General features: G+C 45.3%; 2 protein-coding genes and 1 non-coding gene across 3 annotated transcripts; 1 reads left to right on the top strand and 2 right to left on the bottom strand.

Moving 5' to 3' along the window:
* Positions 1 to 1,686: 1,686 nt before the first annotated feature.
* chgb (chromogranin B) lies at positions 1,687 to 9,507 on the top strand. The gene is made up of 5 exons (XM_062551608.1): positions 1,687 to 1,855; positions 2,144 to 2,190; positions 2,297 to 2,390; positions 3,252 to 5,644; positions 8,425 to 9,507. Exons 1-5 carry the CDS (start codon positions 1,801 to 1,803, stop codon positions 8,506 to 8,508), a joined length of 2,673 nt encoding a protein of 890 aa, XP_062407592.1. The 5' UTR covers positions 1,687 to 1,800; the 3' UTR covers positions 8,509 to 9,507.
* A 248-nt stretch (positions 9,508 to 9,755) lies between these two features.
* On the bottom strand, positions 9,756 to 15,617 carry trmt6 (tRNA methyltransferase 6 non-catalytic subunit). The gene is made up of 11 exons (XM_062550609.1): positions 15,350 to 15,617; positions 14,936 to 15,066; positions 14,646 to 14,761; positions 14,430 to 14,521; positions 14,028 to 14,111; positions 13,238 to 13,362; positions 12,369 to 12,676; positions 12,116 to 12,201; positions 11,765 to 11,867; positions 11,433 to 11,519; positions 9,756 to 10,317 (listed from the first exon to the last, which is right to left on the bottom strand). The coding sequence occupies exons 1-11, from the start codon at positions 15,457 to 15,459 to the stop codon at positions 10,132 to 10,134; spliced, it is 1,428 nt and encodes a 475-aa protein (XP_062406593.1). The 5' UTR covers positions 15,460 to 15,617; the 3' UTR covers positions 9,756 to 10,131.
* A 435-nt stretch (positions 15,618 to 16,052) lies between these two features.
* On the bottom strand, positions 16,053 to 16,125 carry trnar-ucg (transfer RNA arginine (anticodon UCG)). Its single transcript has one exon. It is a non-coding gene; the product is annotated as a tRNA-Arg (tRNA).
* Between the last annotated feature and the right edge of the window lie 223 nt (positions 16,126 to 16,348).

The raw sequence follows: 16,348 nt of genomic DNA, 5'->3' as shown, positions 1-16,348 counted from the left end.
GGAACAGTTATTTAATTTCATATTAAATCATTCTTTTACAACAGCCAATGGCATTTCCTGACATGAATTTCTGCACACTGTCCACAACCTAGAGTAGACAACATGGACAGAGCGAGGAGCTGTCCTTGTCCAGGTCTCCCCTGGACCATCATAGCATTTTTTCAGTGTGATGCTTCAAGGAGTGAAAATGTCCAGAGACTTCGTGTTTTGATTTGAACGGCGCTCTGCATTGTTGAATGAATTATTCATGATAGCTACGGGGCTGGATCACAAAACAAAATTGCATATTATGTCAGAAGTGTTCCTCAAGTGAATATAGATACACATTCACACACACATATATACACACGAGCAACGCAGGGACTTGTCTGTTGTAGCGTGAAGTTCTGTGCATGAGGCTGTTGTGGCAGAAGAAGTATAAATGAGGAAGCGTGAAATATTTAGAACTCTAGGGGGCGGATGGAGAAAGGGAGAGAGGGATAGAGAGAGAGAAAGAGAGTGGGATAGAGGGAGAGAGAGGGGGAGTGGGAGAGACAGTGCTGTCTGTGGAGACGCCGTTTAGTTGCAGAAGAGCAACACGGCCTGATGAAATGACTGCAGCCAGAACTAAGCAGAGGACTAGAGCATCTGATCCACAGATATGAGCCTTTGAGAGGGACATTGCACAGCCACATCTGGAGCAGATGAGGGCTGGATCCTTATTCTAGATTTCAATTTTAGATTTGTGTGGTATAATGGACTGACTTGCCAAAACAAAAACACCCAAAGGGTTACAGTCTAGGTGATATAGGAGATTAATTTTGCTAAATGTTGTTGACATCCCGGCATGGGAGCGGGAGGAAACGTCCAGTTCATCATGTCAGTGGAACAATCAGAATCAATAATATATGTGTGTATGTTCTCGTGTAATCATGTGTTTGTATACAGCCACATTCATTTCTGAGTTTTGCCACAAACCATGAAGTATTTTACAACAATGAAATATTAGCCTGAGTTTAAAGATTGTGTGGTGAAATCATTACAGTTCTTAACAAAATCAGCAAGAAATCACCAAACAAAGCACTGTGGAAATGTATCAAGCAGGGCAAGCTGTTGCAAAACAATGTCATCAGCATCTGCTGAAAAGACCATAAAACATGCCAGATCATATTCGGTTAGATTTAGAGGCCATGTTCGAGATGCTTTCGGCAGGGATAGGAGGCGGTCAGGTCTCACAGAACTTCTAGCTATTCTCAAGCCACCCTGTGTTCAAGCAAGCAGATGGATGATGACTTTACAGATGCAAAACATTGCAGGCGCTCTTGTGCAATTCAGCCCCTAACACACCTGAAGCCACTTCCCATCAATGGTCCTCTAATACGGGTAATTGTTTTCTTCTTAAATGAGTTTGGAAGAATGACATATTAATGTGATTTCGGGTTGATTTAAAAGCCTCGCCGTATTATGTAAGGGACGTGGGATTGTGTCAGATTCGAACTGACAGGAGCTTCTGAGAAAAAAACAAAAAACTCCCCGAAGTTTTTTTTTTCTCCCCCTCGGTGTGCGTGTGAAAAGTCGTGCTCGGCGGGACTAGATAAAGCAGCACGCGTCTGGGGGAGAGAGCAAGTCCACCCACTCCTGCCTGCACTTCACTCATCTCCTCGTGCTCCTCTCACGGCGCGCCTCGTCTGGGGAGAACACCCGCGGAACGGAGACAGAGTGGAGACGAGACTCGAGTGGGACTGAGGTCTCGTCACCACCACTCACTGGATCTGTCGGACCTCGGCTGTTTATGCATCTTTTGCTCAATCTTTGCTCAATATGTTCAAGATGAAACTGGCCTTTCTGTTAGTGGTGGTTTTGTCGTTTATAGCGGGTGAGTAAATGAGAAACTTTGATCAATGATACTGCGTAAAACTGGTTTCAGCACCATGGATAGTTCCGTATATGCGTACCTTATGGACGGTCAACTGAGCTAACAGAAAATATTTAAGCTTTGAAATAATCATATTTGAAAAAAAAAACAAAAAAACATTTTGTGTACACATGTGCAGTACGTATATTTGCAAGCTGGTTTAAATCACTAGAGGCTCTAATTTTCGGATCGTGGTTTACTTCTTGTGAGTAGCCTATTGCTGTTAAATGCAGTCTCTTTCATACATAGACAACCACTCGCTTCCGACGGTAAAATCGGAGAGACGAGAGGATTTGGTATGTACTTCAATGGTCAACATTAACTTTGTCATTCAATTTATACCAAGTCTGTCTATTCCTTACGTCTGCGTAGTTATATTGACCTGCATAAAACTACTTTCAGCTCAAGAGATGCTTGGCAGAAGCCCTTTCCATTGCACTTTCCAAATCAGAAGCATCGCCAGGGCATTCGGAGTGCAGAGATCTCTTCAAAGGAGGCAAGTTATGTAAACAGACTTCCTTGCCTGATTTTCAGGCTTTTCTGCTGCGAATACCCGCAGAGTGCCACAGCGTATGGATGTCCTTTACGCAGCGACGGCACACACGACTGTTTTGAGCTTACAACTGCACATCGCTCAGACCGCGCAACAGTAAGCAATGTAGCCTAGAGCAGGGATCTCATGAAGCAGAAGAGACATCTAGACATGATCTCAACCCACGGCTGAAAATGTATGTTCGGATATGTCCTGCAAGATAATCTACACTGACATAGTGGGTTCCAAACAACAACAGCCTGTTGATTTAGATGTGAAATATCTAGCTTTATTGGCACAACTGAATCTAATTAAGGCTTTTTTACTTTTGTACTGGCATGTCTTATATAATCTTACTGAATTATTTAATGTTCTTTCATTTTGTTTCTGTCAGAATAACACTATAGTATATACTGCATTGGTAAACAATGCTTAACATAATCGTTATCAATTGGATACTATGTTATTAGTAGTGAATTGTCTGACTAGTGTGAACTATTTCATAAATTTGGTCTCCATTATAAGACATTCAGCTAGTCTTAAATCAATATAGCACGCAAGTGCAAACTTCAGGTTAATGCCTGAAAACTAGTCTACTGGATCTCTGGGCTTTAACCCTTTATTTTGAATATTTCTTTATTTGTATGTGTGTGTTGGGGGGGATAAAAAAAAAGATGGGGTGGGATAAAAAAAAAAAAATGACTGCAGGTCGGACTTGAAACGTAGTACCTGTGGGCCCTTATAGCACTTACAGTATGGTACAGATGCTGCAGCTGCTTGCGTCTTAGCTCCCCGACTTTGACAAGCTCCTGTGTTTCTCCCCAGGTTCCAAACCCAATGAGCTGGTGAAGAAGAGCGAGGAACAGGTACCACCGCCTGAGGGCGAGGAAGGAACCCAGGAGGCGTCGGAGCTGGAAGCCATCCGTGACCTTCTCAGGGAGAACAAGGAGCTCGAGGAGGCCGACTACGATCGGAGCCAGGAATCGTTCCCGGGCTACAAGAAGAAGAGATGGCAGGATCTGGGAGAGGATGAGCGAAGCCAGGAGGAGTTTCCTCAGTACCAGTACCAGAAGAGAAGCCACCGCCTCCTGCCAGAGAAGGAGAAACGTGAAGAGGCGGACGAAGAGCGCAGCCAGGAGTCTTTTCCAGGATACAAGAAAAGAAGGGAGGAGGAAGATGAAGAACGTAGTCAAGAAGCGTTTCCAGGATATAAGAAGAGAGGAGAAGAGGATGATGGAGAACGTAGCCAGGAAGCATTTCCAGGATACAAGAAAAGGGAAGAGGATGCCGAAGAGCGCAGTCAGGAGGCGTTTCCGGAATACACGAGAAGACACCTGTCAGACCAACACAAGAGGGAAGAGGAAGACGAGGAACGCAGTCAGGAGGCTTTCCCAGAGTACACCATGAAGAGGCACCTTAATCCAAAACGGGCCGACGATGAGGATGAGGAGAGAAGCCAGGAGGCTTTCCCAGACTTCATCCTGAAGAGACACCAGGAGGAGGAAGAGGAGGAGGACAGAGAGAGGAGGTCGTCTTGGAGATCGACACGCCCATCCCAAAGAAGGCACCACAAACGAGGAATAGACGCATCTGATGAGGAAGAGGAGGGTGACGAAGATGAGCTTGACAGAGAGATAAGGAATTGGAGAGGAACAAAACACCAAAGAAGGCACCACAAACGAGGAGCAGACGCATCTGATGAGGAAGAGAACGAGGATGAAGACGAGATGGATAGAGAGATTAGGTCGTCTTGGAGATCGACACGCCCATCCCAAACAAGGCACCACAAACGAGGAGCAGATGCTGAAGAGGAGGAAGAGAACGAGGATGAAGACGAAATGGATAGAGAGAGGAGGTCGTCTTGGAGATCGACGCGCCCATCCCAAACAAGGCACCACAAACGAGGAGTAGACGCGTCTGATGAGGAAGAGGAAAATGATGGAGACGAGCTTAACAGAGAGATAAGAAATTGGAGAGGCACTAAACACCAAAGAAGGCACCACAAACGAGGAGCAGATGCTGAAGAGGAGGAGGAAGAGGAGGATGAAGATGAAATGGATAGAGAGAGGAGGTCGTCCTGGAGATCGACACGCCCATCCCAAACGAGGCACCACAAACGAGGAGTAGACGCATCTGAAGAGGAAGAGAACGAGGATGATGAAGACGAGATGGATAGAGAGAGGAGGAACTGGAGGGGAACAAAACACCAAACAAGGCACCACAAACGAGGAGCAGACGCTGAAGAGGAGGAAGAGAATGAGGATGAAGACGAAATGGACAGAGAGAGGAGGTCGTCTTGGAGATCGACACGGCCATCCCAAAGAAGGCACCACAAACGAGGAGTAGATGCTGAAGAGCAGAATGAGGATGAAGATGAAATGGATAGAGAGATTAGGTCGTCTTGGAGATCGACACGCCCATCCCAAACAAGGCACCACAAACGAGGAGTAGACGCATCTGATGAGGAAGAGGAAAATGATGAAGACGAGCTTGACAGAGAGATAAGAAATTGGAGAGGAACTAAACACCAAAGAAGGCACCACAAACGAGGAGCAGATGCTGAAGAGGAGGAAGAAGAGAACGAGGATGAAGACGAAATGGATAGAGAGAGGAGGTCGTCTTGGAGATCGACACGCCCATCCCAAACAAGGCACCACAAACGAGGAGCAGATGCTGAAGAGGAGGAAGAGGATGAGGATGAAGACGAAATGGATAGAGAGAGGAGGAACTGGAGGGGAACAAAACACCAAAGAAGGCACCACAAACGAGGAGCAGACGCTGAAGAGGAGGAGGAGGATGAGGATGAAGACGAGCTTGACAGAGAGACAAGAAATTGGAGAGGCACAAAACACCAAAGAAGGCACCACAAACGAGGAGAAGACGCTGAAGAGGAGGAAGAGGAGGTCGATCCTGGGGTCCTAGATAACGAGGAGCGCGAGGAGGCACTCAGGTACCTGGCCCAGAGAGGCAAGGAGCTGGGGGAGCGCCTGCTGGAGGAGGAGGCGCAAGAGGAGGCGCACCAGCAGGAGAAGCGCAACCCCTGGGTCTTCCGAAGCTTCTACCACCCCGCCTGGTACAAGAGGAGCACCGCAGCGAGCGCCGCCGCCACCAACAACCTCGCCCGCCTCCTCAACTACAAGAGGACCCAGCTGTCACGCCTCGCGGCGCCACAGGGGGGCGCCGTGGCCCTGCAGGAAAGACCACTCACCCCAGAGGAGGTAAGGGACGCTTTCTTTCAAAAGTCCAAGAACGACTTATCAAAGATAAGAGTGATTCTGGTGAAAGGTTGTTACTCGACGGCCAATGGGAAATGGCACCCCTCTCTCCTGCGCTCCTGAAACATCATGCGCATTAGCTGGAATTGTGTACGTTGACACTGCTCTTAGTTGGCAGGGAAGTCTCTTCCACAGTTTGTGGCTATGTGAGATGTGACAGTTGTGTTATGTAGCCCAGAGGCTGTCTAGTTACATGCCCTACATAATAGTGAGACAGAGATAGATAGATAGATAGACAGAGAGAGAGATAGATAGATAGACAGAGAGAGAGAGAGAGAGAGAACATTTGTCTAATTAATGTTATAGTGATGCGATGTGCAGCTCACAGCTCCTAGAACCAGAGGGGAGAAGAGATACAGCTGCAGCAGTGGACTCCAGCAGCAGCAGCAAATTCACTCCTTTTCTGCAGCAGCAAAGAGGACTGTACACACACAACACACACAACACCAGCGGACCACAGAACAATAGAGCAGAGAGAGAACGAGAGAGAGAGAGAATGAGAGAGAGAGAATGACAGAGAGAGAGAGAGATGAACGGATAGCGTGAGATGAAGAGGGGGGAAGCAATTGCTAGAGAGAGAGAGAGAGAGAGAGAGAGAGAGAGACAGGGAAAGCATGAGGTCAGATGAGGAGAGAAAAGATATATCGAGGAGGATGGAGAAAGGGAAGAAAGAGATGGAGAGAGTGTAAGAGATGGAGGGATGAGAGAGGAAGGAAAAGAGGAAGAAAAAGGGGAAAAAAGAAAAAGGAAAACTTGAGTGTGTGTGTGTGTGTGTGTGTTTCAGTAAAAATGTCATCCGCACTCGAGCATGTGTGTGTTCTAAGCAGCTAATGCGGCAAGACAAGGAAAAAGAGAGAAATAGAGGGAAATAAAAAACTGTTCTAGATGGGTAGCTAGTGTTGATGTCACAGCTCCCTTCTGAGCCAACAGTTCTTCAGCCAGGCAGTCACTCTGCCCTGAGCCATACTCTTCTGCAGACACACACCACTCTGCTCCTGCGTTCTACTGCTGCGTGTGTGTGTGTGTGTGTGTGTGTGTGTGTGTGTGTGTGTGTGTGTGTGTGTGTGTGTGTGTGTGTGTGTGTGTGTGTGTGTGTGTGTGTGTGTGTGTGTGTGTGCGTGTGTGTGTGAGAGAGAGAATTATTCTGATTTGCAAAATGGGGTCCCTGGGTCTTACCCTTGCACCAATTAGCGATTCTCTTGTTTTTAGAAGGAAAGGAGATAGAACAGTAGAAGAGTCAAGGCTCAGTCCAATTAAAACTGTTTTTAGCAGTCTGGACAAAAACTGCGCTAGAGATCAAACTCTGATATCAGTGGGTTTCGCTAATACCTGGTGGTAGTGGGCACACGTTTGTTTGCCTCCACTGAACAATGGATTGCATTTGGAGACGGAGGTTACGGTGCATCGTATAACAGGGCCGATTGCTCCTGGAGGCTGCCAGTCAGCTTCTCTGCCTTATGAGAGAAAAGAAGACGGAAGAGGAGGAAGAGATGTTTGTTGGGAATAGAATAGAATAGAATAGAATATACTTTTATTGTCCCGAAGGAAATTTGTCTTGGACAACATTGCTACATGCTGCTAACATAAAAGTAACAAACATACACATATGACATACCTGCATACACATACACATACACATACATCTGAAGAGATGTTCAGGGGCTGGCGCTCTTTTAAAAATGTAGTTTATTTTTCGCCAGCACACGGGGATATGCCCTGCAGTAGTACACATGACTGCATGGTGAGAGAAACAACACAGTGGAGATAAATATGACAAATTACAACGGATTGTCCTGATATCTGTATGGGAGTAGAGCCTTTAAATTAACTCAAAGGACTCTCTCTGTCCTCCATTCATTCAAGTGGCGACTGAGCAGCTAGATTGCTGAGTGGGGACTTTTCCCCGGCGATGCGCTCATAATGGCGACTGCTCGGCGTAGTGGCAAAAGAGCTGAGCTCAGGGATGTGTTACGACGCTACGCCTCGCAGGCTGCGGCGCGGCGGAAACAGGAACGGATCACAAAGTTTCATTACACATTACACCTACTGGGACAATAAAGGTGAAATTGATCATGAGAGAAAAATGAGAGTTTCAGAGCAGCATCAATAGTGTACAGTATTCACACACACACACACACACACACACACAAAAAGAAAGGAGAGAAGGTGTTTTCTTTTTATCCACACCTTAATAGGTTTTTATCTCCACCTTTCCAAGTGACTGAAGAGTAATGTGTACTGTATGTGAAGAGCTGCTGGGATTTCGGGACACAATGAAATAAAAAATGACTCTTTTTCACTCTGGCATGAGGATGAAGGCAACAGGCTCATCTATCTTTAAAATATATATATTTTTTGTCTTTAAAGGAAGAACAGCTTGACAAAGACAAATTGATTCTAGTTATCTCTGTAACAGAGAGAAGGTTGACTTTAAATGGTTTATTTTGTCAGGATGAAATGAATCTTTTTCTTTTTGAAATGAGTTCTCTAACTTGAATTTGTATTACTATATTATTTAAGGAGAGAGATGAAGCTGAAATGATTTCAGTATTGAAGGAAGGAGATGACTCAGAGTGTTCCCTTTTTCATTCTGCAAAAGACAGTGAGGTCATTCTTACTGGAATAGTTATTACTAGTTATTATCTATCTAATCCAGAGGGCGTTGTCCAATCATTGATGGGGAGAGAAATGGTGAATTTGCTCTTTTTTTTTTATCTTTGAAGGAGAGGGAGCTGGCTAACCTGGCTGCCATGGACCGGGAGCTGCAGGAGATCACCAGCAAGATCCACAAGAGCCAGGAGAAGTGATGGGTGTGGAGGGGCAACAACCCAACCCAACACTGGTGAGAGAGGCCAGATGAGTTGGGGTTCCCCTCGCTGTTCTCCATGACCCGACCAAGGTGTGCTGACCTCCAGGAGCAGGACTGTAGATATAAACCTCCATTGCTGTGGTGATCGTGACTTAAGGCAAAGTTTGTTTGAAAATCAAGCAAACAGCAACATCATCTACGTACAGTCTCTTCGCTCTTCGGTTTCACTGTCTGTGTGTGTGTGTGTGTGTGTGTGTGTGTGTTTGTTTGTTTCAGGTAAAGCCTTCGTAGACTCCCTGCTTTAGTTGTGACACTTACAAATCTGGATGTGCAACATGTATGGTGTTCCCGCTTATTCATTTTCTACTTGATAATTACCAATTTAATTTTCCAGAGCAAACTGTTCCATGGTGGGGCAACTTTGTAGTGGACACTGGAGTGGATACGGGCCAGATCTCAGAGACAGAACTGCTCTGGAAAAGTGGTGGTTACAAACCATTCAGTAGACGAGTTTTGAGCATTCTATTAAAGAATGCGTTCAGCATCTAAGATTCTTGAATGACAGGATGATCCCAGATGTTCTTTAGAATGTTTGACAACATTTCAATCACAGGTGTGCCTGTGGCTGCTGATGGGTTATATAATCGGACTGCACACCTAGGACTGACTGGAGATCAGTGATGGGAACTAGTAGTTTAGCCACATCCTTATTTTTATGACGCTGAACAAGAAATGACAGGAAAACTGTATAAAACACACACGTCTTGCCAATACCTCTACTGTGTTAAACTTTGTACTTTATGAAACTTTTTCGACGTTTGAGAAAATGTAACAGCATGGGAATGGTTAACCAATCTGAATTCTGTGATGACTATGCTCTTTGCTTGTATGTTCAAAGATCTCTACGGTGTTCTGTATGTTTGTGTGTGTTTGTTTCCAAGTTTGTTGTTGATGAAGTAATTTAATAAAATGAATTATTCTGGGACCAAATTCCAACACCGTTCATTTCTATGTTTTATGTATGTCACTATACATGTAATTGGAGTTCCCAAAAGACCTACTAAAGATGTACAAGAAAAAAAAACTATTTTTATTATATATCTATTCAAAATACATATTATTTACTTTATAGAAATGCACAGCAACTGTGTATTTGCACAGGATTGGTAACCGTCTTTAGGATGTAAACAAATTACTAGAATGGCCAAAACAAACTAAAACCATTTTTTTCATAGATAATAACGTGGCAAATGAAGAATACTCTCAAAGATAAAGTGGGAAACAATTGGTAGTTTTTTTTATATATTCTGTTTTATTTAAAGTCCTGTACATGCAGGCAATGTGTCCAGGAGTGAACGAACATGCCTGTTAGTTTAGTTTTACTATGGCACTTCCTGTCTCAAAAACATAAATAACCCACAATCCACACGCCGCAATGCATTGTGGGAGGCAAGACACAAAAACAAAAAAATAAAAACACTCCTTGTAGTATTAAAAAAATAAGCAAGTGATTGTGTGACAGCTTCTGTGACACCTGGACAAGAAGTTGACGATTCAGACACAGATTTGGCACGGATCTGGCGTCCATTTCTGCACTTATCTGTCCAATCAGATTGCGGTGCTAGGCAGAGTTGTTGCTACTTGCCCCATCCACCTCCTCCAGACGGATCCTCTTGGACGCTGGCTCCTCTTCCTTAGCCTGCTTCGTCCTGGCTTTGGCAGTATCCGTGGCAACGGTGGTCCCGGTGAGGAGGTAGCCCCCGCCCCCACTCATCAGGAGGACAGGGTGTGTCCGGTTGGGCAACACCTGCGTAGAATAGACATGGAGGAGTCACACTGGGTGTGTGTGTGTGTGTGTGTGTGTGTGTGTGTGTGTTAGAGAGAGACAGAGAAAGAGTCTCGTCTGTCTTGGTCTGGGGACTTGGGACTATGGGTGCCTCTCAACATGTCTCCTCGATCCTCGATGCTCGATCCTCGAGGGGCGTTCCCACTGATCTATAACTAACACTGGATAGACTATCCCATTGTTTCCCCCCCATCATTCTTTATGTAGATCAGTGAGGATCGAGGCCCGAGGAGCGAGGGAGGACGTATAAACGCTGCATGAGAAGCACCTTGTATTGTGGCGAAGCACTGCTACTTGGGCACAGAGGTTGTCTGTGTTGTGGTGAGTGAGAAAGGCTCTTCTCAACGTCTCTCCTCGGTCCTCTGGCTCATTCCCACTGATCTATAAAGAACACTGGATAGACTATCCCATTGTTGCCGCCCCATCATTCTTTAAAGATCAGTGGGAACGAGCCGGAGGACCGAGAAAGGAAGGAAGGGACTGGGAGGATAGATAAAAAGACGAATGAGAAGGGCCCAAAGTACTCATGTGTTGTGTGATATTTCCGCATCCAAGTAGCAGTGCTTTGCCAGTGCTTAGCCCCAATATAGTCCCATAAGTCAATACCTGCCGAGATCATCACCGCTGCATTGCCCTGCACTTCATTGCCATTTGTACTCGTTGTGAACAAGCAGGCTACAAAGAGTAATGCTGAGCTAAGACAGTGAGGGCACTGCCACACTAAAACAACGCATGCATGCCACGGAGACACAAATGCTTTTGCTCACTTGTCTCCCTCTAGGGGAGTCGGTGAATAACCCAATTTAATAAAGCAGTGACGGGTCTCTATAAGATAATTATTCACCTTGCAATAGCTTTTACGGACGAGTATGAAAATATATATATATATTTTTTTTAAATCCTTCAAACTTCATCTACATCAGATCGTGCAACACACGAGCATTTCAAAGCCTACTGAACATTTCCATCTTCTGCAAAAGGCTTACTGTAGCCATTGTAGTCAATGTATTGTAGTCATTGTGACTAAATTATGGGGATGAGGCCTGATTCGATAAGAGTCAGTTGGGAGAAATCACCTGGTACTGCCTGAGCCAGCTGTCCGTCAATCGCATGCTGATGACTCCGCCCTGTTCCCTGAGCTTAGTGTAGCACTCAATCAGAGGCTGAGAGACAGAGAGGGCAGAAAACAGAACATTTTATAAAACCAAGGATTACGGTCAACTAATGTATTTATACTTTTTAAAATGTCAAACAAGCCTGTCCTTTAAGACTGAAACCACCGTGACACTAGAGAAAATTCAAATCCTAAGAAGGCAGAGAGCTAAGCTAGGCTTCTAGAATGATGTCCTACAGCTCTAGAACTAGATCTAGAGGTCTGGGATGGTTCTAGGGGGTTCTTTGGCTGTACCTCTCTGTACTGGCAGTACACCACAAACGGCCTGGAGGGGGCCAGGAACTTGAGCAGACCCAGCAGCACCGGGCAGGGGTGGAACCGGCTCGCTATCACCAACCTAAAGGAGGAGGAGGAGGAAAGGTGATCACACAACTATTTCTGAATTGATTACAGAAAAGCATCGCTGTGCCACAGGAGGTCAGGTGAAGAGGCAGTCCAGAGAGCCAGTCTGAGTATTTATCTAACAGAGGGATGCTAGTGGGGGGCACAACAAGAAGACAGACACATCAAGCTAGAGAGAGACAGAATTATGAAAGAGAAAGTTAAACAAATACATAAAAAATAAACAAAAAACAAAACCCTCACCCATCTGCCTGCTTTTCCTCCAGTAGTGCTGCAGTGGCCATCAGCTTCTTCCTCTTCTCTTCCATCCTCACTTTCCTCTCATAAACCTAGGCAACAAACAAACAAACAAACAAACAGACAAACACATGTACTGTCATTTGAATATCTAAATAGTTAAACACAACACACGTCAGGAATAACACTCTTCCACATACAATGACACTGAAAGCTACAGGCCACCAAAGAGAGAAGAAAACTTCTCAGCCTCGTTCACCTTCTTCTCCCGACGCCTCTCCTGTCTTTCCTTCTCCGCGGACTCGTCTCCCTCCGCAGTGACCTCCATCTCCTGGTTCTCCTCGGGGGCCTCCTCCTTGCCCTCTGCCCCGCTGGGGGCCTCCTCCTGGGGCTCGCCAGCAGCCTCCGGGCCCTCCTCCGCCTCCAGCCTGCCGGCCAACAAGGCGTTCACCTTGCAGAGGGGGAACTCGTGCAGCGTCTGGTGGAAGTGTGGGGGGAAGCCGAAGTTCTCCATGCCCGCCCGCGTGGGACCTCCACCAGGGTAGAACTGGATCACTGAGCCAAAGCCTGGATGGAGGGGAGAGAGAGACAGAGAGAGAGAGAGAGAGAGAGAGAGAGAGAGAGAGAGAGATGAGAGAGAGAGAGCGATGAGAGATGAGAGATGAGAGATGAGAGATGAGAGATGAGAGATGAGCGATGAGCGATGAGAGATGAGCGATGAGCGATGAGAGATGAGAAATTATCAGGCCTCATCAGTCAAACTTTGCGTTGCATTTGTGTTGATGTAAAGTAATGTTGACTGCTGCACTTCTAGCGTTGGGTGCGCGGCGCTCGACACATCTGAGCGATGAAATCCACTTTGTCTACTTTGAATCTGTTAAACATGCCCTTCTGTTCAATTATATTTCTCGTTCATAATAGCAGAGCGATGCAAGCAACAGAAAGAAAATCGAAACAGTCCTTGGTACAGTATCTTGCAGGCCTTTCTGGAGGTTAACTGGGTAAAGAGTTTAGTATCGTTGACCCATGGAGCCAAACAAGGGCAGAGTGTAACTATAGATCAGGTGAGAAAGTGGGGTTCAAAGGTTAAAATGTATGGGTCAAAGTGGTCAGGTGACTGATCCTTACCTCCCATCCTCTCCATGACGGCACCCAGCACCAGTCCAGCGCAGGTTTCAAACACCAGCACCTTACTACCGGCGTGGATGTTGCCGTGGGTCAGCATCTGAGCCAGCGTGTCATAGCGCAGGTGACTGGAGACAAGAGACAGTACACATTTTAAATCAAGAGAGACACAAACAAGCGCGCGCGCGCGCACACACACACACACACACACACACACACACACACACACACACACACACACACACACACACACACACACACACACACACACACACACACACACACACACACACACACACACACACACACACACACACACACACACACACACACACACACACACACACACACACACACACACACACACACCAAAAGTGTGACAGGCAAAATGCAAAATCTAAAGTCTATATAAATCAATACAAATATAAATAACCATTCATTTAATAACAAATAATCGATTTGCTCATTAAATACCATGAGAAAGACCCTGTGCACAGACGGCTTTAGTTTAGTTCATTACGAGACACTATGTCCACTGTCCATCATTTCAATTTGGGCCCAAGGGACAGGAGGTGACTAGAGATTTGAGAGAACACACATACACCAGAGAGACAAGAGGAGACCCACTTGACTTCACCAAGGTTACATAAGGAAGAAAGGGATACAAGTATAAGGACCTTGAATTTCCCCTTGGGGATCAATAAAGTATCTATATATCTAAGTCAAAGTTAAAGTGCGAGAAAAGAGAGGGAGGAAATAGAAAGGTAGAGTAACAGTCTTCTGTTCCACTCACCATATTTTGCCTGGTTCTCTGCCATGGTACATCATAGCCAGTATCCGCGTGGAGGGCTTCAGCACGGTCACATTGTTGTCATACCTTCAAGGAGACCAGAGTAGTCGGTCACACACACAGTTTTCATGTACACTTCAAATGTTGGGATGCACTGATATATTGGCCTATCAGCAGTAGATGGAACCACAGCCAGCACAGTCAGACACACACACACACACGCGCATGCACGCACGCACACACGCACGCACGCATGCACGCACGCATGCACGCACGCATGCACGCACGCAATCCCGCACTGGACCAAATCCAGTGACTCCAGGAGTTTGACAAATGTTTAGAATGTCCTGTGTTGAATGGTCTGTCTCACTGCCGGGTTAAATAAAACAGTCTTTCTTAACTTACTTTTTCTTTTTCTTCTTGATGTATTTCTCTTGGGCAAACTCTGTCTTCTCCTTAAATGTTGTGCTGTTGTCTATCAGTTGTTGCACAATCTCCTAATGGTGAAAAAGATAGAGGTATTATTATGGACACACACAAACCAAGACACACAGGGCTATCATCAATCTGTTAGAAGTGCATTACACCCAGTCTGAAGAGACAAGAGTGCTGTACACCTACCTGTCCTTTCAAGCCCTGCTCTTTTAATGTCTCAATGTCGTCCCTGGTGAGTTTTTGAGATTTGCCATCATCTACAATATTCCTGTTATCAGTTCCTGCCTTCTTTTCATCTTTGTCTATGGGAAAAGATAGAGAACGTGAAGCGAGGGGAGGGGAACTATACAATATGTGATTGGATAGCGAAGTGCACAAGTAGTAGGCCCATAAATGACTTAATAACGCAAAATATACAACGACTGTTACAGCGCAGGTAGGAGGCATTGATTAGAATACAGCAACAATAATCTTACCTGCAGCGCTGACAACTTGCGGTGCTGCAAGTGGTTTCATGGCTCCGCCTGTTTCGACTTCAAATATCGTCCCGTACAATTGTCCCACAGCATTATCGAGAAAGAACCATTGCTTTTCGAAGCCAATTTTTCTGAATGACATGAGAGCATTATAATGTCAGAGAGAGGAATTGTACAACTGGTATTACTGCACGAGTTAGCTTAACGTTACGAGTTATATCCTAGGTCGATCACATCAGTTTAGCCTCAGGAACAAGTGTGATGCTACAAGGTAGCCAAAGTTAGCTAATCTGAGGGTTAACATTAACGTTACTTTCAGTGTTGACGTTTCCACTAGCTTCACCACATAAAGGCATAGCCTAGGCTACATCTCAAACATTACAAACACAAAATGAAGACATATCGGTTACTGACCTTTTCTTTTGAATCTGTGCAGCTTTGTAAACATCACCTCGCTTCAATACAACATAATCACCATCACGGATTCTGTACTCTGCATCTTTGTCTTCTCCGTTGTCCGCCATTGCGAAAAGTGACAGCTCTAGCTGGCTAACTAGCCAGACAGTTGTATTGTGGTATTCAGGAACCCTATGTCCTTTTACGTACAATAGAAATAGAGTCAAATGAGATATTTCAATAGTGAACACTAGCCCAAGGCACCCCACGTGTAACTTGCATAGGCTACAACACCGGCGGGAACAGACACGACTAATCAAATGCTCTTGTATGAACAGGATTGCTAACAGATCACAGAGAATGAAAACGCAGCGGCAGTGATTACTCCTTGACTTGGACTATCGCATCACACTTTATGACGTTAGTCCTATACATTTTTGTAAGAGAAGAGTAAGGGGGGAAATCTATCTATCTATCTATAACCTACTGACAATGAACCATGCAAGACGTATGGAAGCCGTAGCATGCTACACGGCAGTGGTTGAACATAACGTTGTTATTGTAGCGGATAGCTTTGCTGAATTGTACATGGGTCAATGACATTTCCTTCAAACAGGTTTATGAGTGATATTACATGTCAAACGGCGAGTGAATGATCTTACATTAGGTTATTACACAGCTGTTTTACAGCTGACGAAATCATAAGTTCCACCTAAAGATGCGACCACGAAGGGACTCGAACCCTCAATCTTCTGATTCGAAGTCAGACGCCTTATCCATTAGGCCACGCGGTCATACGAGAAACGACTGCACAACTTGGTTAATACCCTAACAAAATATATTTACATGCGTAATATATAACGACTTCTCCCTAATACCCGGTCTTTTCATTTTCTAGTTCTTGTTCTTCTTCTTTTTTTTCTTCTTTTTTTTAAGGAAAGGCAATATGGCAGTAGCCTATACACTGAGCGAACTAGATTGTGTGTGTGTAATTGTGCAACAACATGACTCTCGTCT

Source organism: Sardina pilchardus, chromosome 12 (assembly GCF_963854185.1).
Source record: "Sardina pilchardus chromosome 12, fSarPil1.1, whole genome shotgun sequence".
NCBI lineage: Eukaryota > Metazoa > Chordata > Actinopteri > Clupeiformes > Clupeidae > Sardina > Sardina pilchardus.
Note: the sequence above shows the minus strand (reverse complement) of the source record. Positions and strands in the feature narration are given on the sequence as shown.

What these genes read in the sequence shown, in the direction of transcription:
- chgb (XM_062551608.1), top strand. Translation starts at nt 1,801, where the DNA reads ATGTTCAAGATGAAACTGGCCTTTCTGTTAGTGGTGGTTTTGTCGTTT. An exon ending in GGTTTTGTCGTTTATAGCGG is followed by an intron (nt 1,856 to 2,143) that starts GTGAGTAAATGA and finishes TTTCATACATAG; the next exon opens with ACAACCACTCGCTTCCGACG. An exon ending in CGGAGAGACGAGAGGATTTG is followed by an intron (nt 2,191 to 2,296) that starts GTATGTACTTCA and finishes AACTACTTTCAG; the next exon opens with CTCAAGAGATGCTTGGCAGA.
- trmt6 (XM_062550609.1), bottom strand. Translation starts at nt 15,459, where the DNA reads ATGGCGGACAACGGAGAAGACAAAGATGCAGAGTACAGAATCCGTGAT. An exon ending in CGTCATGGAGAGGATGGGAG is followed by an intron (nt 12,677 to 13,237) that starts GTAAGGATCAGT and finishes CCCTCCATCCAG; the next exon opens with GCTTTGGCTCAGTGATCCAG. An exon ending in GAGGAAAAGCAGGCAGATGG is followed by an intron (nt 11,868 to 12,115) that starts GTGAGGGTTTTG and finishes CTCCTCCTTTAG; the next exon opens with GTTGGTGATAGCGAGCCGGT.